At 41.3% G+C, this 25,264-nt stretch overlaps 1 protein-coding gene across 2 annotated transcripts in view; it reads right to left on the bottom strand.

Annotated features, from left to right (window-relative positions):
- The window catches only part of Pias1 (protein inhibitor of activated STAT 1), a 128,104-nt gene that overhangs the window by 29,901 nt on the left and 72,939 nt on the right, over positions 1-25,264 (bottom strand). For both annotated transcript variants that reach the window (XM_004662569.3, XM_045160321.1), the window contains exons 3-7: positions 15,639-15,723; positions 15,206-15,253; positions 13,973-14,063; positions 13,213-13,347; positions 4,809-4,914 (exon numbers count right to left, since the gene is read on the bottom strand). In XM_004662569.3, the coding sequence (XP_004662626.1) occupies positions 4,809-4,914; positions 13,213-13,347; positions 13,973-14,063; positions 15,206-15,253; positions 15,639-15,723 (465 nt within the window). The remainder of the gene's footprint in view (positions 1-4,808; positions 4,915-13,212; positions 13,348-13,972; positions 14,064-15,205; positions 15,254-15,638; positions 15,724-25,264) is intronic.

Raw genomic sequence — 25,264 nt, 5'->3', positions numbered from 1 at the left:
AAGAATGCAGTCAGCTCCCCTCTGCAACAGATCTTTTAAGTCTTAAGTAGTGTTTTCAAGTCCAGGAAATGGAGCTAACATGTTACAGTGTTTACTCCCCCTTGATTCTCCTTTTCCTTCACTCTCCACATAACCAACAGTTTCTACCCTTCAGTATTTCTACTTCTGTCATTAGCTTAATGTACCATCACCCTTACCTCGCTATCAACAAGTGCCTAACTAGTCTCAAGAGTCAGCCAAAGCTGCTCATTGACAAGTCCTCAAAGTGATCACACCGTTTCTGTTTGAACATCCCTTCATGGTTTTCCCTCATCTGTCTTTAAATATTTTATTTCTATTTACTTATTTGACAGAGAAAGAGGGAGGGAGGGAGGGAGAGAGAGAGAATGGGCATGCCAGGAACTCCAGCCACTGCAAACAAACTCCAGAGGTGTGAAACCCCCCTTGTGAATCTAACGTGGGTCCTGGGGAATCAAACCTGGGTCTTTTGGTTTTGCACACAAATGCTTTAACAGTGAAGCCATCCCTCCGGCCCCCTCATCTGTCTTTATGCCACCTCCATGAAGTTATACTTGTCTCTTTGCCCATACTCCTCCCTCCATTCCTCTCCAACTCTCTCCACTGGCCTTTCCTCTCAGAACATAATCCCTTCATTCCTGGGCTTGCTTCTTCCTCATCACACAATCTTGTCTTAAGCAGCATAGCACCAGAGGACTGCACTTCCTGCTGCATCTCTATAGACTTCTCTGTCTTTCCTCTTCAAGGCACATGCCACACAACTTTAACTCACTCATGACATGCAGTTACTGATGTCTGTCTAACCCACCAGACTATAAACTTCTGGGAGACACAGAGAAGGCGGCCATTTTATTTAATGCTGTGTTCTCCTATTCCTGGAACAGTCGATTCTTCTTATAATTTCCTGAATGAGACTAATAAATGAACGAGAGAAGTCACTTGGTGTGTGTACATGTATGTGCATGTGAACGTCACTGAGCACACGTAGAAGTTGGACAATCTTAGCATCAGTGCTCACCTCTCACCTTGCTTGAGACAGGCTCTCGGGATTTCTTGCCACTGTGAACGCCAGACTAGCTTTAGTGTTCTCCCAAGTCCCCCTCTTGTAACCACAGGCACACTGGGATTACAGACATGTGAGCCACGTGCACCCGGCTTTAGGTGGGATTTGGGTATTCAAACACTTAATTGTTGGGCTTGCACAACCAGCACTTCTAAACATTCAGCCTTTTCTCCAGCCCTGAGAATTCACGTTTTATGGCCTAATTCTTATACTGGTATGTTCTTATGAGTACATAGTCTTTTGGTCGAGGATGGCTATGACTTGAAATGCCTGTTGAATGGGAAGGGAAGAGGAAATGAACTGACTGAGTCAAAAAGCTTAACTATTGCCAGGCATGGTGGCACATGCCTTTAGTCCTGGCACTTGGGAGGTAGAGGTAGGTATGAGTTCAAGGCCACCCTGAGACTGCATAGTGAATTCCAGGTCAGCCTGAGCTACAGTGAGACCCTACCTCAAAAATAGTAATAGTAATAACAACAACTGTATTTGCACTAAGAAAACTCTGCCAGTAGAATTTACTTATAAGGTTTAAGAATGACTGATGGAGCTATGGAGATGGCTTAGTGGTTCCTGCAAAGCCTGAGGACCCATGTTCGACTCTCATGTCCCATGTAAGCCAGACACACACAAGGTGACACATACATATGGAGTTCAATTACAGTGGCTGGATGCCCTAGTGCATCAATTCTCTCCCTCCTTCTCATAAAAGGGAGGTGGCAAAAGAATGACTGATAAACTTGTCAGTAATTTAATTCTTCAAAGGTACTTAAGATATACAGCATTTTCTTCTTAATTAAAATAATACTTTTGGGCTTAGCAGTTAAGGCGCTTGCCTAGAAAGCCTAAGGACCCAGGTTCGATTCTTCAGGTCCCACATAAGCCAGATTCACATGGTGGTGCCTGTGTCTGGAGTTTGTTTGCAGAGGCTAGTAGAGGCCTTGGTGCAGCCATTTTCTCTCTCCCCGTCTCTAATAAATAAATAAATAATCTTGGGGCTGGAGAGAGGGCTTGGTGGTTAAGGCGCTTGCCTGCAAAGCCAGAGGGCCCTGTTTCGATTCTCTAGGAACCATGTAAACCAGATGCACAAGGGGGCACATGCATTTGGACTTTGTTTGCAGTGGTTGGAGGCTCATATTTTCTCTCTCTCTCTCAAATAATTAAAGTAAATAAATCTTAAAAAAAAAAAACCCAATACTTTAGTTACACATTCTCCCCCCAGACAGAATGGGAGCACCAGGGCCTCTTGACACAGTAAATGCACCGCAGATGCATGTAACATTTCATGTATTTGGCCTTACGTAGGTGCTGGGAAAATTGAACCCAGGCCGTCAGGTTTTACAAGCAAGCACCACTGAGCAATCTCTAGTCTCCTCTTTATTTGTAAATTAATTTTTTTGAGATAGGGTTTTGCTCTAGCCCAGGCTGACCTGGAATTCCCTTTTTAGTCTCAGGCTGGCCTTGAACTCACAGCAATCCTCCTACTTCTGCTTCCCTAGTATTGGGATTAAAAGGACGAGCCACCATGCCCGGCCTAATTATACCTTTTGTTGGAAAGCTATTTTATAGGTAACCTAATAGTGAACACTCTTTAGTCATTACAATGTATTTCTTACTGGTTCCATGGAAATCCACAATGCACTCCACATCTAGCAACAGTCACAGTTGAAGAGAAGCAGTTTTGCTCCTTACTAGCAGCTGTGATTCCTAGGAGACTTCCCCTACTCACCTTCCCGCTTGCCCTCCAGGTGGAGCTCTAGCTACAGGAAGAGAGTAGTCAAGAGCCTGCACAAACACAAAAGCTTAGATCGATCTGTCTTCTTCCAGGTATTCCCTTTCCAAACAGGATCATCTAATTCCATGTTGCTTTCTGACTGACTCAGATTCTAGCACAGTGAGGCAAGCACCAAAAGTAAGTTTTCCAAGATGTGAGAAAAGAAAAGCTCTTTCCTGCACTTCCTTTAGGACAGATGTTGGCTCCTCTCCTTTCAGGATCTCCCAAGATCCAGAAACAGTGCTGTTATTATAGTTCCCCATCACCTGTGAAAGAATGATCACTTCTGGGGCTGGAGAGATGGCTTAGCGGTTAAGCGCTTGTCTGTGAAGCCTAAGGACCCTGGTTTGAGGCTTGATTCCTCAGGTCCCACGTTAGCCAGAAGCACAGGGGGCGCACGTGTCTGGAGTTTGTTTGCAGTGGCTGGAGGCCCTGGCACGCCCATTCTCTCTCTCTCTTTCTGCCTCTTTATCTCTCTGTCTGTCACTTTCAAATAAATAAACAAAAATTTAAAAATTTAAAAAAAGAATGATCACTTCTGCCCCCTGGGCTAAAGTGATCTTCCTGCCTCAGCCTCATCTGAAGGTGTACACTGCCATGCCTAGCAATCTGTAACTGTAAATGTAGAAAACTCCTTTAGTCAATAACTAAGGGTACATTGTAAAAAGAGTAGTGGGGATCTTTAAACAGGCTACAGAAAAAGGGGGGGACTGTTAATGCTACCTTGGGAACTTAGAGGAACACTGGCCTTCCCATCTTTATTCTTTTCACCAGAGTGTTTAGCCACAAATCTGACTGGGCTCCATTACTCAACTCATTCCAAAAGGTCTTTAAGGACTAGATGTGGTGGCTGATGCCCCAACTCCAGCACTCAGGAAGCTAAAGGAGGGGGAACATGGCAAGTTTGAGGCCACCAAGGACTATATATAGTGAGACTCTGTCTCAAGAAACAAAATCTAAGACATCTCCTTTACGGACTGCTGTCCCTTTAAAAGTGCTGCTCCTTAAGCACTGAGTCTTCATTTCTAAATTCACACATAAAGACCTGTCTATCATGAAGAGGAGAAAAAAAGAAGAGCTTACATCACCTTTAAAGCAAGGCCGCTGACCCTCAAAGGGGAGGCTCTTAAACCCATATGCAGACCTTATTCGCACTTTAAATTTAGTAAGTCTCAAGAATGCAGACTTTGAAAGGCATAAAAACCATGTGTTATAAGCACCTTGTTACTCATATAAGGATGAGATATAAAGTAGTGTAATGGCAGAACCCAATTTATTATTTACCAATCCACTGACTCTTTTTAAATGGTAATGCACAGGTGTAGTCATCATATAACCCTGTGTGTTTTTCCTGAGAACTTGATCTTGAAAACTAAAATACGTATTTACTGATTTGTGACTAGGGAAAGGTGTGTGGGGGTGGGGGGTGGAGGAGGATAAAAGAACCAACAGGCACACCAGGGCCTCTTGCCACTGCAAACAGACTCTAGACACACGTGCCACTTTGTGCATCTGGATTTACACAGGTACTGGGCAATCAAACTGGGGCCAACCCAGGCTGAGAGGCTTTGCAAGCAAGACCCTTTAACTACTTATCTCCCTAGCTCCCTAAAATAATTCTCTTCAAAATTATGCCAGTATGCCCTCTTTATCTCCTAAAATTCCTTAAACACTACTTTCATGAAGCTGCAAAATATTCTTCCAGACGTGACAAATTTATAAGGTTAATTTTAAGATCAGCAAAATATAGATCATAAAATATAGTTCACAACCAAGATATTGAAACTACTCAGGTCTTAGTTCACAAGCTACCAATACAAGACTCCCAGAGTTTTAATCATCTACAATAGGCTCTAGTTAAAAAAAACAAAACACCACAATTTGAGTTGACAAAGAACTACTCTCACCCTTAACAAAAGTTTAGCTGCATAAATACAATAAATTTAGAATACGTACTTAAAGCTCTAGAATGATCCGGGTTCCTTATTCCCTTTGCTCGTAACCTCTGAAGAAGAACTGTTGAGGACAACTGTTTTACAAGATATACTGCCATGGAATAAGTCTGGAAAAAAAAAAGATGTAGAACACCAGTAACATATATGAATAAGTGATACAGCTGTTTCAATCCCACAACAACAGGGAAGACAACGAACGCCTCTTAAAGCACCTACTGGGCCTCAAGCACTGACTCGGGTGTTGTCATCAGCAGCTTTCCTTTAGTCCTGATCAAGGCAGTCACAGCTTGTCTTCATTATGAAGACTCAAGTGCAGGTATGTGAAAGAACCTGTCCCGATTCTGCAACACGTGGGCGACAGCCCTAGAGCTTAAACCCAGGTGTCCTGCGCTTCTATGGCTGCCTGTGCTCGAAGCTACTGAGTGTCAGAGAGCTGGTGCAACGCAAGAACACTGTGAAATCTAAACACAAACCAAAGTCATTAAGATGTCCAAGCTATCAAACTATATTCAGTAGGTGACAGATCCATCTAAAATAGCTGTAATTTACCATTTCCAAATCAGACTGGCTTCTTTATCTATGTTTTAACTTTTCTCTATGCCTTCCACTAGATCTTAGAGATTCTACTTGAGCTTTGATCACAAGCAAAGGAGGTTTAAAGATAATTTGCAAAGAGAAGAAGCTGAATAGATGAGTGGCCATTACTCACAGAGGGACTATCCTGAGATGGGGGTGGGGGTGACGACAGAGAAAACAGTTGACAAGCCCAGGCTGAGTGAAGGGCACATGGTTGGTAAGAGGAAGAAAAGTGGGCCAAGACTGATGAAGGGGGAAGAGGGAGGTCTAGATAGAAGGATCGCTTTCTTTTTGGTGCTGGGACTAAGTAGATCAAGACACTTGAAAAGAATCAACAGAAAAAAATTAAGTGTCCCCTTGCATTTTACAGATACCGTTTTCAAAGCTTTTAAATACTATGTACAACATTAACTCTGTGAAAGGCCTATAGGACAGGACAGATACTCTTCTAGGTGAAAGGTTGATACAATCGAGGCACAAAAATATTGTGTGATTATATAACAGTTTGGTGACAGAGCAGGCAGCAGAGACCAAGAGGAAAGGGTAAGGATGCCAGGGTGCGGGACTGCACGATCAAGGCCGGTATAGTTCTCTCTCTTTCCTGCTTTTCATATACCTTATTTGCCTTGAACCTCCCTCGTCCAGAACACATTCCAACTGTCATTTACTTTTTAATCGTTAAGTATACTTTCACTTTTTGGCAACACGAGAAAATATCCATTGATACCTTCTGGAAGGACACATTTGCATGTAAGGTTCAGAAAACTATGTTCACATGATGTACATTTTCTGGAAAAAAACTGAAGTATCGAAGTAGCAAGTTTAATTTCATTGGCAAGTTTCACAATATATTAGTGAGGAGCTTTCCACCACTCTGTGTTTAGAGCACTCACAGTGCACTAAATGCAGAACCATGTGTCTTTCAGGGGGAAATCCAATCCTTGTTCCCTTGCCTATCATTGCTTTTGTTTATTTATTTAATTTATTTATTTAAAATGGGCACACCAGGGCTTACAGCCACTGCAACCGAACTCCACATGCATGTGCATCTGGCTTATGGGGGAGGGGGGTACTGGGGAATTGAGCCTCAAACCGTGGGAACCTTAGGCTTCACAGGCAAGCGCCTAACCACTAAAGCCATCTCTCCAGCCCCCATTGCTTGTTTTCTTAATGCTTCAAGTATAATAGAAATTGGAGAAATCAACACACACACACACAAATTAAAAATTAAAAAAAACAACAACAACACTGTTAGTTCTGTACTGACAACTAAGCCGTCAGAACTTGGAATTACCCTAAGGCTTTATACAAATACTTAAGATGAGAGACGAGATCAAGTAAAAACCACAAGTTCAGTGAAAAGGTATGCTCACACTAGTTGAAACATGTAACCAAACATTTTTTTAAAAAAACAAGCAAAAAGAATGTCAGATAACAAATAACACTCATACTCATACATAAAGCATCATACGCAAAAATGGTCAAAAACAAACACTGCCATAGTATCAAAGTAAATATATTATTCCTGCTGACTCTTCAAAGTACCACCCCACCCCAACAAGTTCCACATTCTGTACTATGTTGTCTATTTTTCAAAATTCTGTAAGGTTGTACATCAGGCTCATAAGATCCTTTTCCATGATTGAAACATATTCTAGCTATTAGGACCCTCTTTACAGCAGATTCTAAATAATTTCTCTTCAAGTAATACAAGTTTGACAAATACTAAGCGAAGTAAATTATTCTGATAATTTAACAATTCTGATAATAAAAGTTTTAATATTGCTCACTTATTTCCTTCAGGCACTGAGTTAAATCTATTTTCTTTTAATTTCTTATTTATTTATTCATTTATTTATTTATTTTGAGGTAGGGTCTTGCTCTAGGCCAGGCTGAACTGGAATTCACTGTGCTTTCTCAGGGTAGCCTTGAACTCACAGTGATCCTCCTATCTCTGCCTCCCGAGAGCTAGAATTAAAGGTGTGTACCACCTACCCTGTTATTTTAAAACGTATTTCTCAGGGCTGGAGAGATGGCTTAGCAGTTAAGCGCTTGCCTGTGAAGCCTAAGAACCCTGGTTCGAGGCTTGATTCCCCAGGACCCACGTTAGCCAGACGCACAAGGGGGCGCACGCGTCTGGAGTTTGTATGCAATGGCTGGAAGCCCTGGCGCGCCCATTCTGTCTGTCTATCTGCCTCTTTCTCTCTCTGTCGCTCTCAACTAAATAAATAAAAATGAAGAAAAAAAAATTAAAACGTATTTCTCAGAGAGAGGGGTGGGGGAATATGAATGTGTCTGTGTGCTAGCGTCAGTGCCTCTTGCAGCTGCAGACAACTCCAGAAGCGTGCATCTCGCTGTGTGCATCTGGCTTCACATGGGTACTGCAGAATCAAAGCTGGGCTGTCGGGTTTTGCAACCCGAGTCTTCTCTCCAGCCCCAGACTATTTGCTTTTAAAGACCTATTTCTACTCTCCTTCTCTCCGTCTCTCCCCGCCCCCTTTTCTCTTCCTTTAAGGCTAGAGTGAGATGCTACTTCTAAAACAACAACAAAGCTAATAGCCATGACAACACTTAATGTTGTAACAGTATAGCCTTCTCATTAACATATGGACCAATTCAAGCATGTTCACCAGCACCTGTTCAGAAAGTTCTAGCCAGGAAAACAAGAAACAAGGCGTTAACCACTAGGATTATCATTTGGGTAATGTCAATCTGAAACTCAAAAGTGTGTTACCAATAATACTAAGAAATCAACTAAAAAGCTACCAGAAGCAATATATGAAGTTAGATATTAAGTAAATATCCAGAAACACATAGCTTGTAAAAAAAAATGACAAATAAAATTCAGAAAATGCACTAGAAAAAAACGTATATACTGATAAGATAGTTATTATAATAACAAAAACAAGATTTAACAAACAGGATCCAACATTTGTAATAAAGAAAGCTACTAAGGAACATCAAAGAGGATTTTTGGGGCTAAAGATGGCTTAGCTTGCCTGCAAAACCCAAGGACCCATGTTCGACTCCCCAGATCCCACATAAGGCAGACACAGAAAAATGACGCATGTGCAAGGTTGTGCGTACGTCTGGAGTTTGATTACAAGGACAGGAGGCTCTGGCACACCAATACTCTCTTTCATTAAAAAAAAAAAAAGAGGACTTTCAGTAAATTAAGAAAAACAGAGAAAAATGCAGCGTAATAAACAAACAAATTCTCCCTAACTTGACCTATCACATTAAAGAGGAAGTGTAGTTAGACGATTCTGCAGCCCATGTGGTGGGGTAAATGTCACAGAGCTAAGCATGTCCACACTAGTGCCTTTGCCAACTTGCTCTTCAACGCTCCCTGTCTCCTCTCTTCCCCTCGGCTGACTTTCCAGCCTCATGCTTCCTATCTCACAAACTTTAGAGAAGCCCAACAGCAAACACAAATGCTCCTCCCACCTTTACTGCTCCACTTAAGACATGGTCTGGAACGTCCCACTGTTTGCTCTCCTTACCACGAGTTCCTCCAATAATGTGATTCATTACTAATTTCTCACCTTCCTGGGTATTTCTTCTACTCTCAGAGCTCCCTGCCATTGTTTAGACATGTTAAAAATTCTCCAGCTCACCACCCTCTCTTCCTTCCAAGGTGACACTTTGGCAATTCACTATCTCTACTGTCTCACCATAACTGGCTTCTACTTCCCCATTACCAAAATAAGCTCCTGCTGCCGTCATCCCCCCACACCACTCCCCCACCTCCGGACCTAATTCACTGGATTTTACTTAAGGTCTCAGTGTTCAGTACTACTGGCTGCCTCTTCTGGGGGCTTTGTGCAGCCTCCACCCATACCACCACTGTCCCCAGCTCCTCTGCAGGCTCATTCTCTTCTGCCACTGTTGAATGTTTTAGAGCTTCAAAGACAAGACTTAGGCCTTCTTCTCCTGTCCTGCTTAGTGGCTCCAATAACCACTAATATGCAGGTATGTCATTTTTTTTTTCTTATTCCCTGTATCTATCTGTCTGCTCAAATGTCTATTCTGAATATTTCAAAAGTAGCTCAACGCTCAAAATCTTCAAATCAAAAGTGAACACATTATTTTCTCCATCAGTCCTTCTTGGCCACTTCCTCTCCCCATATATATATGGTATCACCTAGCCACTCAAGCCAGAAACCAAGGAGTCACTGAGACACTTCCCTTTGTCTCTAGGTCCCCATTTCAAATCCATTACAGTCCTGCAGATCCTTGCTGACGACTCCCATGCCCAGGGCTCCCATGCCCAGGGCGACTACGGGAGACTGAGATAGTATCTCTCTAACACTTTCTGCAACTGACCTCTACGTGATTCTACCTTCCATTCAAACCACTTACTAGTCTAAGTATGGTCCTGTCAACTTCAACATTACCTACAAGGCCCTGCATGGCTGAGCCCAGTCTTTCTGCTCCAAGCCATCCCACATTCCCCCTTCTATGCATTGTAGCCAGAGAATCCCTTCCAGCTTTTTGGAAAAGCAAAGGCTCCCCCCACCACCACCACTGGGCTGATCTGCAGATGGACTGTTTCCTCTGGCCCTTCCTTTCACCTGATTCCTAACCTTGTCTCAACTTTTCGCTTGTCACTGCTCCTTCAATGACCTCTCCCTCATTCAGTGTTTTAATTACAAAACTTGTAATAATAAGCTCACATTTCTTTTTTCTTTTGTATTTCAGGTATTTTTAATAGTGTCAGGAACAAATTTTAGAAATGAGTACACAAGTAACATATATTAAGTAGACAATGTTTCTGACAGATCTGGTCAAAGATCATTAGCGGCCCATTAATAGCATGCTAAGTATACAAGTAGAGAATATCACAGGTGGCATATCCATCACTGTGTGCCAAGCATGATGCTTTTTTTTTAATAGTATGCATATAACAGGTACTGACAGACTATTTAAGGGGGGGGGGACAACAGAAAATGCTTTACCTCAGATTTTAAGCCTCAAAAGAAAAACAAGTTATCGGATTTCAGAATTGGAAGTAACCTTCCCAATTATTTGGAAGTTACAACTTTTTCTCTTTTAAATTTTCAATTTCTGTTTCTCTAATTGCAAGGAAAGAGAAAGAGAAGTGAGTGTAATAGGTCACTTGCCACTGCAAATGAACTTCAGAAGCATCTGTCTGTGCATCTGGATTTACATGGATACTTGATCACTGAACCCGGGCTATCAGGCTTTGCAAGCAAGCACCCTTAAGTGCTGAAGCTCACATTTCTTTATGTGGGCTTGCCAAGCCCCTAGATTGTAGGCCCATAAAAAAGGCCTTTTCTTCTTACAACTCGATGACAATCCTAAGTACAGTTCACAGAACAAAGGGAATATTAAATACACTCTAAATTGTGAGCATGAGTTAAAAATCATAAAGCCAGAATAATTTTAACACTAATTTTAGGGGAAGATTTTCCAGAAAAAGAATGCTAGACTAAGTACCAATATATAAAAAGTTGAGGGGATGAAGGGATAGCTTAGCAGTTAAGGCGCTTGTCTGTGAAACCTAAGGACCCAGATTCGACTCCCCAGGACCCGTGTAAGGCAGATGCACAAGGTGGCGCATGCAAGAGTTCATCTGCAGTGGCTAGACCCTGGCATGACCATTCTCTACCTGCCCCCCTTTTCAAATAAATGGATAAAAATAAAAATATTTTAAAAAACATTTAACAAGGTTGAGGGCACTGAGGATATAGCTCAGTGTAGCACCCTTGCCTAGTGTGTGCAAGGCTCTGGGGCTGACCCCTGGCCCCACAATAAACACATCAACTTTAGCCAGGAGCGGAGGCGCACGCCTTTAATCCAGCACTCAGGAGGCCAAGGTAGAAGGATCATTGTGAGTTCAAAGCCAGCCTGGACTATAGTGTGAGTACCTGGACAGCCTGGGTGAGAGTAAGACTTTTGCCTTTAAAAAAAAAAAAAAAAAAAAAAAAAGCAGGGCATGGTGGCGCACACCTTTAATCCCAGCACTTGGGAGGCAGACGTAGGAGGATCATTGTGAGTTTGAGGCCACCCTGAGACTCCACAGTGAATTCCAGGTCAGCCTGGGTTAGAGTGAGACCCTACCTCAAAAAATAAAAAATTAAAAAACTCAAAGAAGTTCAGAAACATGATCATGATCTATAAAACAATGTCGACTTCCAACTCAGCATTTATTTAGTGGTGTTAGAAATTAGGAATTAAAAGTAGGAGCCCGCTGGCTTGCATTTGCCTTCCCAGTACCCTCATCAAGCTGGGTGCACAATCTGGCATAACAAGCTAAAGTTTGTTTGCAGCAGCAAGAGGCCCTAGCACACCCATACTCGAACCAACCCCTCACATACATAAAAATTTTTTTAAGTGAAAGTAATTATTTTGTACAACACATAAGATGGACTATGGGCTGGAGGGATTGCTTAGTGGTTAAGGCATTTGCCTGCAAAGCCAAAGGACCCAGGTTCAATTCCCCAGGACACACGTAAGCCAGATGCACAAGGGGGCGCACATGTTTGGAGTTCGTCTGCAGTGGCTGGAGACCCTGGCATGCCCATTCTCATTCTCTCTCTCTCTCCCCTCTCTCCCTCTTTCCCTGTCAAATAAATAAATAAATAAAAATATTTTTAAAAATTAAGATGGACTAAATATTTAAAGGAAAAACATAAAAACTTAAGTCTAGAAGTCTAAGCTTATATCAGCTTGAGCAGGGTTGACAGACTAAACTCAATACAGTAAGAAAGCAACAACAGAGGGCTGGAAAGATGGCTTGGTGGTTAAGGTGCTTGCCTGAGAAACCTAAGGACCCAGGTTTAATTCCCCAGTACCCACATAAGCCAGATATAAATGGTGGTACATGTACCTGGAGTTCCTTTGCAGTGGCTAGAGGTTCTGATGCACCCATTCATTCTCTTTCTCTCATAAATAAATTAATTAATTTAAAAAGAGAACTCAACAGCAGAAAATGGCCATGCATACAAGTTTACAATATAAGTAGTTTGAAACACTAAGAAGTACTAAGTGGTAACATTATTTAGTTTTTAAAATGGTATTTTTAAAAAGGTAACAGGGTTGGAGAGATGGCTTAGAGATTAAGGCGCTTGCCTGCGAAGCCTAAGAATCCATGTTCAACTCTCCAGATCCCGTGTAAGCCAGACACACAAAGGTGAGGCAAGCGCAAGGTTGCACATAACCACTAGGTGGTGCTAGCATCTAGAGTTTGATTTCAGGCCCTGGTCTGCCAATTCTCTCTCCCTCTCTTTCTGTCTCTCTCTAAAATAAAAAAAATTTAAAAATTAAATTAAATTAAAAAGGTAATAGTGCTTACAGACATGCAAATAAAACATTGGAAACCAAGGAACACATTTATACATCTTTTGGGAAAGCAGTTTGTCAATGCACACAAAATTTCTTAAGATTCTGTATGCACTTTGGCTCAACAATCCTGCTTGAGAATTACCATAAGAAAATTACCATGTATGTATGCAAAGCTACAGCTACCAGGACAGCATGCAAAATGTTCTTTCAAACTGTAACTAGATCAATCAGCAAATCAAATAAGTGTTCAATAATAGGAAGAAGGTTAAATTAAGAAATACGAATGTCAGCATTTGATGCAAACACTTATATACTACAGAAAATGTGTAAGGACATAGAAGAAGTTTTGACAGAATCAGAATCTTAAACACTGGCTGCTGCATGATCCAATGTTTCCAGTGGTAACACACTGAAATTCACTGTGCAACAAACATCCTTGTAATTTATATATAAGCTCAGGTAGCCATGGTGATTAACCCTTCCTTCTGACAGGGAAATAACAGATACAAAAGCTTACTTACTCTTCCAATTTCTGCAGTCCAAGAAACAACAATGGTATTTGGTACTGTTGTGGACAATCTGACAAGTGAGGTGATGTTAATTGGTCGACTGGGTCGCTTTGGTTCCACACCATTTTTAGTAGGTGGAAGGTAACCCTAAAAAAAAAAGAAAAGAAAAAAAAAAGAAAGACAGAAAATTCTAACAATTCTACAGATCATACCAGATACACAACAGTTTTCCTTTCAAAGTAGAGATGCACACAGTCATGAGCTACCTGTGCCACCGTCTCTCTGAACAGTCTCACTGCAATCACCCTGAGAAAACTGCTTGCAGGAGAAATTTTTTTTTTTTAAATCTCCTATATCTAGGAATCTAGATGAACTCACAAACAGCTAAGGCAGGAATATAAGGAGAATTTCTAAACCGCATTCCCACCCTCACCCTGTGTTAGGCACAGCACTGTCTCTCTCCCACAGGCTTATAGAGTCACATGACTGTAGTTGAGATCTTGTTGAACTACTTCACCCTAAAAGCTAGTAAAATACTAAACCTAACCACAACCAATTCAAATGCTAGACTTTCTCTCCATGGTTCATGTCATAACTGCTAACTCTACGTAACTGGTGAAAATATTTTACCAAGTCACATGAATACACATCCAAAACAAAAAATCTTTTCCCAATGTAAAAAGTATGACTAACAACAGTTATAATGACTTTATTTGATGGTTATGCGGGCAATGCATTGTTTTTTTTTTTAAAAAAAACTTTTAGGACTTACTGGAAGGCTGCAAGGTTTTGTGTTCACTTTCACACAAAGATTGGGTGGGAAGTGATCTTCTTGTGGACAACTGGTTTCTGACAAACAAAACCTAAACAATGAAGGTCAAGGTTAAGTTTCTTTATTAAAGTATAACTTCTAATATTTTATTCAATAACTTGAAAGATGATCTATTAACTATCAACAGGGTTTTTCACATAATAAACATGTAAACAGGCTTAAAATACAGTTGACCTTGAACATGGGTTTGAATCACACATGTCCACTTACATGCGTGTGTGGGGGGAACACTGTTGATTTGTAGTTAGCCTGAAGATGTAGAAAAATTTAGGTATGCCATAAATGCACAAGATACCTGTTGATAATAGTCTTTTTATCACTCGTTACAACAAAATACACACAGACCTATTAGAGAAAATTCAATGACAACTTATGTATATACAAAGTGACTGTACATGGTGCCATTTTCAGTCAGGAGAATGAAAACCAAGTCATAACTGCACAAAATGAGTCTATGCTAAACTGCTGCAGTAATTCCACAGCTACCTCCTGTTTCTGTCAAAGTGAAATGGCCCTCAGGTATACATTGGGGATAGGAAGTAATGGAGAAGTGATGACATTAACAGCAAATATAATGGCAAAAAGGGTGACAATAACTCACTGCTATAAAAACAAGAGACCTATGAAATTATTTTTATCATATATAAATAGATATAGATATCTATCTATCTAATATAAACAAGCAGAAGATTTCTGAAATACCTCAACAAGAAATGGAAGAACTAAGAAGCTGAAAGGGGCAACTATGAACCTATGCTCTGGTCATCCTTGAAGACTTCAAAAACTGTCTCACGTGGGTTCTCAATTAGGGCATATTTAAAATAACAATGTAAAATAGAGGGCACACCAGAACATATTTGGTATGTGTAAATCAAAGAACTTGTAGGCGTAAGTGCCACTTCCTTGTTAAGCGCATTTTCCTCCATGGAAGCTACATTTCCACAGAACTGACCAGCGTATCAAACATACATTAGCTGGACCTTCTCAACCAACTGAGGTAACATGGAAAAATTATAAAAAGGATAAAAGTAAGACTCCCAAACATTATGTTTTCTTTTCCAAATACCTAAACCCATATTTTTAATACAATCACTGAAAACCAGAGAGTTCTTTAAATTAACCTCTAGTAAACATGTTTCAAATTTAGGATATATAATATAGTCAAGACTATACCTTAATTGGACCTGCACTGTGAAGTCACATTTGGTCCCAGAAATATCCCTAAAACAGAGTAAAAATTACAATTATTTTTACACACACAATGCCTTTAACCACTCAGCCATTTCTCTAGCCCCTGTAATTACTTTTAAATATGTATATGAAAAAGATACCATCACTCCAGAAATGCCATATTCTTATATGTTCATATTCTTAAGGGAAATACACACTGAATAGGAGGATTTTCAATACTAGTATCTGCACGACACTAACACTCACTCACTCATAGGTGTTCGGGAGCAAGGGGGAGGATAGGCAGATGTTGGAGACAGAACCCAGGACAGGTGCAATGTGCTCGGCTGCTCTAACTCTGAGCCATCACGTCCCCACTACCTTCTTATATACAGTGCCGGCTGACCACGGGCGAGGAGGGACAGGGACAGCTTACATGGAGCTGCTGATCTGCTGCACCTGCTGCGGCGTCAAGGCAAAGGCAAAGCAGGTCTCCCGAAAGCGCTGGCTGCTGTCGGACGCTGAAGAACACAGAATTGCCTTTTTAATTACCCTCATCAACACAAAAGACAGCAGCAAAGACATTCCTAATTAGTTGGGATTTATGCTGGAGTTATTAACGCACTGAAAATGAAGAAATATGCTACATACAAAATACAAATAAAAGGCATAGAGCCGTGATGGTGCACGCCTTTAATCTCAACACTCTGAGGCAGAGGCAGGAAGACTGCTGTTAGTTCAAGGCCAGCCTGGGACCACAGAATGAGTTACATGTCAGTTTGGGACAGAGTTAGAACCTACTTCAAAACATAAAAGTATGGAAATGTTCATGCCCAGAAATAACACATAAGAATTCAAATTCAGACAATACATTAGCAAAGAAAGCCTAAATATAAAAAAACTCATATAAATATTTGAATCCAAAAAGCACATTTCTACAACAGCACACTGGTACATTATTTAAAATACAACTGCACAAACTTATTTAGTTAGGCATGGTTTCTGAGCCAAGCAGCAAACATAACCACACCTTGACAGCCACACAGCTGCAATGGCACCTGGGTTAAAACAAGATATATTATTTATTATAATTATATATAATTTATTTATTTGAGACAGAGAGTAAAGGACTATGAGCATGACAGGGCCTTTTGCTATTGCAATCCAACTCCAGACATATGTGCTACTTTGTGCATCTGGCTTCACATGGCTATTGGGGAATCGAACCTGGGACACCAGGGTTTGTAAGCAAATGCCTTTACCACTGAACTATCTCACCAGCCTGGCATCTGTTTTACGTAACAGACATAACAAAAGTTTTATTCCCTCCTAGCTTGTTTGTTTTGAAACAGGGTCTTACTATGATGCCCAGGCTATCCTCAAACTAGTGATAGCCTGTGTCCACTTTGAGTGCTGTTAGGGTTAGGTGCCCGCAACCACATTCAGCGTTTTATACAGTATCATATATAGTTTTTCCCACTCTTGGATGACTTCATTTCAATAAGGTACAGAGACAAAGAAGAAGGTGGAGAAAAAGAAAAGAGCACAAGTATGCAAGCAAGGTCGGTCTAGAGAAGGCATTCCTAACCTATGCTCTCAGCAGAGAGAGAGAGAGAGACCATGGTGTTTCCTGAATGCTAGGCTCAAAGAAACACTGAAGGATGTTAGAATGAATAAACAAAGACACTAATTTAAGAAATAGCCTAGGGACGTGGCAGCTGGCTCAGAGCTTGCTGGGCATGCAGAGCTCCTGGGTTTGATCCCAGCACTGAGGAGCTGGAGGTAAGAGGATGAGAAGTACCAGGTCATCCTAAGCTACACAACTACAAGGCGAGTTTGCAGCCTGGACTACATGAGACCCTGTCTCAAAAATGAAGGGGGCTGCAGGTGTGGTGGCGCACGCCTTTAATCCCAGCACTCAGGAGGCAAAGGTAGGAGGATCACTGTGAATTCGAGGCCACCCTGAGAATGACAAGAGTGAATTCCAGGTCAGCCTAGACTAGAGTGAAACCCTACCTTGAAAAACAAAAAAAAAAATGAAAGGTGGGGGGGAGGCATGGTGGTGCTTGCATTTTATCCCAGCACTTGGGAGGCAGAGGTAGGAGGATCTACATGAGTTCGAGGACACCCTGAGACTCCATAGTGAATTCCAGGTCAGCCTGGGCAAGAGCCAGACTCTACCTCGAACCTCACACCCCCCCCCCAAAAAAAAAGAAAAAAAGCAATAGCAGCTAAAACTACCGACTAGGACTTTTCTAAGGGAATTTTCTACAACGAAAGGATTTAATATTAAGAGTTATTACCAAGGAACTCTTGGCCTGTGGACCACTTCTGACATGTGCTGAAAAAGCAGCCAGTGTGGCAAGTTCAATCTCTGGCTCAACCTGTGTTTGCTGCTTCCTGTGAGCAGTACTTCCTTCCACTACCATGAGAACGCAGTGGGTCAGTCACAGTATCACTGGGAAAACAGAACAGCACTGGTCTAAAGCTGTGTCTCTGAACAGGAGTGTCTTTTAAAGGCTAGATTTGCATTTCTGTTTTATAGTCACTAAGGAACAGTTGCTAACCAGAAAAAAAAAGAAATTACTTAATTGAGAAGTGACAACCTGACAATAACCATGAAGGACCAGAATGTAGAAAAGCCAACGTTTCCCTCTGTCAGCAACGTGAATCCTTTGTTTCTCAGAGGATCCTTCTCTAGAGAGATTTTAGTCCAGCAGGCTCAGCCTAATTTGAATCTTTGGCTCCATTCAAATAGTGCTAAAATAACAGATTTAGAAAGACAAGATTACAACTAAAATAACGAGATTGTTTCCTGTGACACACAGAAAGATCAGGTTTACTGCTCAAATCTCCTATACACTGTAATGCTCATGGGTTTGCCAACACTTTTTGGAATTTTTTTTTTAATTTATTTATTTGAGAGTGGCAGACACAGAGACAAAGACAGATAGAGGGAGAGAGAGAGAATGGGCGCGCCAGGGCTTCCAGCCTCTGCAAACGAACTCCAGACGCGTGCGCCCCCTTGTGCATCTGGCTAACGTGGGACCTGGGGAACCGAGCCTCGAACCAGGGTCCTTAGGCTTCACAGGCAAGCGCTTAACCGCTAAGCCATCTCTCCAGCCCACTTTTTGGAATTTTTGTTTGTTTCTCAAGGTAGGGTCTCACTCTAGTCCACGCTGACCTAAATTCATTATGTAGTCTCAGGGCGGCCTTGGAATTCATGGTGATCCTCCTACCTCTGCCTCTCATTCAGGGATTAGAGGTGTGTGCCACAATGACTGGCCAAATTTTATAGCATGTGGTTTTAGACGTCATTGCTGCTACAAATGCTGGTGAGGACCTGTACTTTATTGTTCTTTTTAAATTATTTATTTATTGGCTGGGGGAGAGGAGAGAAGAAAGGCAGAGAAATGGGCAAGTCGGGGCTTCCAGCCACTGCGAATGAACTCTAAAATCATGTGCTACTTTGTGCATCTGGCTTACACAGGTACTGGGAAACTGAACCTGGGTCCTTAGGCTTCACAGAATTTTTTTGTTTTGTTTTTGGTTGTTGTTGGTGCAGCTTTTTGAGGTAGGGCTTCACTCTAGCCCAGGCTGACCTGGAATTCACTATGTAGTTTTATTCAGGGTGGCCTCAAACTCACGGTGATCCTCCTACCTCTGCCTCCCGAGTGCTGGGATTAAAGGTGTGCGCCACCACACCTGGCTTCAGATTTTGGGTTTTTGAGAGTCAATTTAAAAACTGTTCTGGGGCTAGGGACAGACCAGGCCTCAAGTTCAATCCACAGTACTGGAAAGGTGAATGAATGAAGAAATGCACAAAAAAAAAAAAAACCTTTCTGAGAGTGAATTAAGCTATCATTAGCTCTTTCAGAAAAATTCAGGCCAAATCGAATCATAAAAATTTTAACCTGAATGAAACAATGCAAAACAGTAATGTACAATGTTGGTGGTATGCAATTCAGCGAAACTGAAACAAACCATAGGGAGACAGGAAAGGGCATCTATTGTGATAAAAGTTTTATCAGATAAAATCTAATTTATGGGACTGGAGAGATGGCTCAGTGACTAAGGAAAAGTAAATAAAACATTTCTGAAAATCTAATTTATAGGCTGAGTCTGGTGGCACTCAGGAGGCTGAAGTAGTATTGCTATAAATTTGAGGCCAGCCTGCAACTATGGAGCAGGTTCCAGGTCAGCCTGTGCTATAGAGAGTGAGCCCTGCCTCAAAAAACTAAAAGAAAAAAAAAAAAACTGATTTATAAAAACAATATAAAATTATATGTATCCCAGGATCTCATCATGTAGCACAGGCTGATCTGAAATTCAAGATTCTTTGGCCTCAGCCTGCTCAGCGCTGGAATCATAGGTGTGTGACGCCATGCCAGGCTCAATACTTTCCACGTATGATATATGCTCAAGCATTTTACTCCAAGTGCAAGGGATCAAATCAGTTTGCAGCTAATGACCCAGAATCTCTCCCTTCAATTTTTCCGTGCATTCTCTGTTCAACCTAGGACAGGTAGAAGAGGTGATGAGCAGCTCTGTGACAAAGCTCATAACCCAACAGAGAAGAGCAAAATGTAGTTAAAAAAGAAACACACAGACCTGGCCTCCACGCTGTGACCACGTGACTCTGCCCTCAATCTGAATCTGGTTCCCTCACACTGAATGAGGCACCATATTCTCTGCCTTCCCTCGTCTCATACTTTAAGGAATGCCAGTAAAGAAGCATATTTTAAGTAATTTCCTTTTCTGCTCCCTTTCCTCCTTATGTGCCTATACGGAATCCAAATATGTGTTCCTCTCACTTCCATGCACTGGTGCCACAAAGCTCTGGCCCGCCCTCACGACCCAGACAGTCGTTCTCCCCATCAATCCCCCCCCCCCATCTCAAGTGCGACGTCACAACCTGCATCTTCTTCTTTAGCTGCACCTGGACGCACCTTCCCACAGCATGTACTATATGTGTGCAAAGCACACACTGCTCCTCGGTGCATGCCCACCCCCATGGGAGGACGGCACTGCCTGCCTGTGTAGTTAACAACTTCCCGCCTTTCGGTGAAATATGAATGGCAGTGTGTCCCACTTCTAGCAGATCTTTAAGAGCCGTTCGGAGGTTTTATCAACTTTCTTCCACCCCTGCCTTGACAACACAGAGCCCACAGGCCGAAGTAAGAAATGAACCTTGGTGGCTGGCCAGAGATTCATCATTGCTTGATTTATTCTTGAGATGTGGTGCTTGTTAACAGTTCTATGTAATACTGCCAACCACCCAGGTATCATGAAGAAAAGACGTAAGCCCTCTTCCAGACAGTGAAAGTGAGGTTCAAAGTAGCACACACTCCTACGTAGAAAGTGGGAACTGGCACTCAGATCTGCAGACTTCCCTTTTCAAAGCCCATGCTTTTGTAGCACAGGTCTACCAGCTCTCCTGCCTGCACGCTCTTCCTCTACCAGCACAGTCTAACTCTGCAGTGGATCACAGAAAATAGGAAAATAATTTGGTATCATCACCTCATCAAGACTGCTTCAGTTTTAAGAAATACCTTCCAGGGCTGGAGAGATGGCTTAGCGGTTAAGGCATTTGCCTGCCAAACCAAAGGATCCCAGTTTGATTCTCCAGGACCTACTTAAGCCAGATGCACAAGGGGGTTCATGCATGTGGAATTCATGTGTAGTGGCTGTAGGCCCTGGCATGCCTCTCTCTGCCTCTTTCTCTTCCCCAAATAAATAAATAAACAAACGAATAAAATCTATTTAAAGAATTACCTTCCAGTCACTATCATGCTAAATTTGTATAAACCATTTCATAGTTTCTTCTTCCTTCGCCCCATAGTTTTGGGGAATCAACCCTGAGCCTGGAATATGCTCTACAAGAGTGTTGCACTGAGCCATTCCCAGCCAAGGAAGTTTGTTTTTAGAATCTTCTCTCATTTTCTCTTGTAGGATCTTCTGCCATCTTAATTGTTGCATGTCATTCCAGCAGGGGGCATAATAAAGTTTTAATTAATTCCCCACAAGCATTTAAATGCTTCTCATTTCTCATTATTTGAGACAACTCTGTGAACATATCTGAGTTTATAAGTTTGTTTATGGAAAAGGAGGAGGTTGTTTATTTTCTTTAAAAAAAAACTTTTATTTGAAAGAGAGAATGGGCACACCAGGGCCTCTAGCCACTGCAAACGACCTCCAGGTGCATGCAGCACCATGTGCAGCAAGCTGGCTTACATGGGTCTTGGGGAACTGAACCTGGGTCCTTTGGCTTTTCAGGCAAGTGCCTTAACCACTAAATTATCCCTCCAGTCCTATTTATTTTCCTTAAATCAATACTGAGCTGTGGGGTTTCATGGCCGATGAATGATTTTTATGAATAATAACACAAGAATCTCAAGTCAGTGTTTTATACATAAGCCAATAAACAATCTAGTTGCTGCCCCTTACTCTGGCCAGCATACGAGTTCTTGCTAACTTCATGGGTGGGTCATGGTAACTCTTTAGCAATTTAATTTAATTTGCATTCAAAATTTGTCCATGTTTGTTTTCAATGGACTTCCTACTTTTTAATTATCTAATTTTGTTCTATGCCTACTGATAAGCTTGAATCAAAGTTTCCTAAGTAGAAGTGTTGACAACCTTATTGTTTCCAGTCTGCTGTTTTCCCCCATTTTGACTGCAATTCAATGGCATGCACGTTAAAAATTTTAGGTAGCACATGTTATCAACCACCTCCACAGATTTACTCTAGCCTAGGCTAACCTAGAGCTCACTCTGTAAACCCAGGCTGGCCTTGAACTCAGGGCCATCCTACCTCAGCCTGGGATATGCTACCACGCCTGGCTTCCTTTGTAAATTCTTTGTTTTCTCCACCTAATCATATTTTAATATGCAATATTTAAAAAATATAAATTTCTATTAATCCAAATAACTTATCTATGTTAATATATTTAAATTTGTTTTGAGATAGGATCTTGGTGGTTGGCCTCAAACTTGTCAAAGAGGCTGGCTTGAACTCAGGGCAATCCTCCTGCCTCTTGTCTTCAGGTGTGCACCACCATGTAAGACCAGGAACACCATTTGTTAAGTAATCCTTCCTTCCCTACAGACAAAAGTGTTTGAGCATACATCCTGTTAAGTCAGGTTTTTCGGTTTTTAAGTAATTTTTCATAGTTTTATTTATTTGTAAGCAAAGAGAGAAAAAGAGTGAATGGGCATAGCCAGGACCTCCAACCGATGCAAACGAACTCCAGAAGCATGTGCCACTTTGTGCATCTGGCTTTACGTGGGTAATGGGGAATCAAACTCAGGCAAGTGCCTTAACTACTAAGCCATCCCTTCAGCCTTCCCCCCTTTTCCCAAATGGAGTCACTCTGCATCCCAGGCTGGCTTAATCAAACCTGAAATCTTCCTCTTTAATGCTGGGATTACAAGGAGAGCCACCATACCCAGCTTCCGATGGTCTTAGCCTGTTGTCTAATATAGTATTTTTGATTGTTATAGCATCATTTTGTTTTAATATATTAGGCTGCTCTACATCCATTGTGTTTTCAGTTCTTCAACAAGGTCTAAAACATAGGGTCACCTAGAAAAATTTCCTACTATTATGATTGTCCAATGACATATCAAGTAGAATTGTAATAAACATGTATCTTACTTTGAGAGCTTCTATTTTCACACCTTTAGTCTTCCTATTCTGGAGTGCTGTACCTGTGTGCATTGACTCATGTTTCCTAGGCTTTATTTGTATCACACACATTAGTAATATAGCTTCCATTAATGTCATGTGCACAATAACTACTAATAACTGCCTAAATACTGATCCGTGTAATAGAACATACCCCCCAAAAAATGAACATGGTTACTATGTATTGATACAGGAAGGACATCCTCAAGACACATCATTAAAGTGTACACAATAAAGAAAAGCACAGAGAGAAAAGGTATTTCTAACTTTTTCATACTACAGAAGACTGAGCAGGATCGCTTGGGTGTTATTCAAGCTACTGATTACATAGAAGTTTTGTTTTACCACATTCTATCCTTCACCTAAAACTAAAGCTGGGTGTAGTGGCTCACTCCTATAATGCCAGCCCCTCAGAGTCTGAGACAAAGGATTGCTACAAGATTGAGGCGAGCTTATGCTGAACTGAGACTCTGCCCCCAAAACCCTCCAAAACATTTTTATCTTTTGTCTTTGTTTCATTTGTTTTTATTTTTCTTGTTTTAATCTAAATTCTTTTTTTAAAACAGTAAACACAGCTGGGTATGGTGATGCACGCCTTTTAATCCCAGCACTCAGGAGGCACAGGTAGGAGTATGGCTGCGAGTTCAAGGCCACCCTGAAACTACATAGTAACTTCCAGATCAGCCTGACCCTACCTCAAAAAATAAATAAATAAATAAATTGAAATTAAAAAAAATAGTACACACTATTAGTGCTCCTTTCTTTTGTATAATAAAGTATCACACATAATGTCTTGCTTTCACAATCTATGTTCTTACTTCATTTTTTAATTTTTTGTTTAGGGGGATGAAATATATATAAAGAAATCTTGGGCTGGAGGGATGGCTTAGTGGTTAAGGTGTTTACCCGCAAAGACAAAGGACCCACGTTCGATCCACGTTAGCCAGATGCACAAGGGGGCACATGCATCTGGAGTTCCTTTGCAGTGGCTGGAGGCTCTGGCGCACCCATTCCATTCTCTCTCTCTCAATCCCTCGTTCTTTGTCAAAAAAAAAAAAAAAAGTTTAAAAAATCTTGTTTTTAAAAGTTTCTATTGCTTTGTGCTGGAGAGATGGCTCAGCAGCTAGATGCTTGCCTACAAAGCCTGACCGCCAAGGTTTGACTTCAAGTACCCACGTGAAGCTGGATGGATAAAGTGGTGATGGCATCTGGAGTTTGTGCACCCAGACTCACCCACTCTGTCTCACTAGCTCTTTCAAATAAATAAAAACATTTTTTAATATTAAAAATAATGTTTCTACTCCTATCTTTATTACTGAGTACACATAGTTTAATAAATTTTTCAAGTGCTTGCAGTACCTATTCTCTAATACTTCCTTGGGAGGCAGAGGTAGGTGGATTACTATGAGTTCGAGGCCAGCTTGAGACTACATAGTGAATTCCAGGTCAGCCAGCGCTAGAGAGAAACCCTATTTTGGAAAAAAAAAAAAAAAAAAGGTTTTTAATTCTACCAGCTCATTAAATAACTTGGAGATGTTTGTTATGAGGGAAACCAACCACTCTGATTGGACTGAAGACCCACTCCACGGAAATGCATGCCTAGTACTAAAATCCTAAGCCTAGGGCCATGGAGGTATATCATAAGCCCTGGGGAGTAGCGACTGCTGTTGTTGGTTAAGTGCATGTATTATGTGTAAACTGCCCTCTAACCACTCATGTTTAGTTACAACCATGCATTAATGCTACTCTCACATTTGGTTCTCTTTTCAGATAGCAGTGACCACTGGAGTGATTCAAAACTCACCACAGGGTTGAGCGTGACAGTGGAGCGTACAGCACTGAGTGAGACATCTCCATCATGCCCTCTAAGGCAAGGACCATTGCAGAAGAGGTGGCAGAGCAAAAGGAATGTAAGAACCAAAGAAAGGGGAGGACTGCTTACAATACTGTCTTTCAGACCAAACTGGCCTCACATTCATGACCTCAGTGGCTGATGCTACCTACACAAGGTCTGCTTAATAGAAGGAAAACATGCGGACATTGAAATAGAAAAGACTAATTGGAAAGGATTAGAAGAAGGAATTCAATGGAGGGTGGATTTGGGAGAGGGAAATGAGGTTGTCTATACTTATAGAAGCTGTCAATTAAAGCTTTTTTAAAAAAGGAATAATGTGGAGAACTGAAAGGCAAATAAATAATTAACTATAACTGAACCAATCTTAAATCACAGCCAGTCTCATTTACATTAAGAAGATTCCAAATGTGTAGCCATTTGTAACTGCCTTTAAAAAAAAAGACATAAAAGGAAAAGAAAAAATCCTGTTAAGGATTATTGGCTTAGTACATTTATTTTTTGTTTGTTGCAATATATCTAT

The sequence above is a fragment of the Jaculus jaculus genome, chromosome 10, assembly GCF_020740685.1.
Source record: "Jaculus jaculus isolate mJacJac1 chromosome 10, mJacJac1.mat.Y.cur, whole genome shotgun sequence".
Taxonomy (NCBI): Eukaryota; Metazoa; Chordata; class Mammalia; order Rodentia; family Dipodidae; genus Jaculus; species Jaculus jaculus.
Note: the sequence above shows the minus strand (reverse complement) of the source record. Positions and strands in the feature narration are given on the sequence as shown.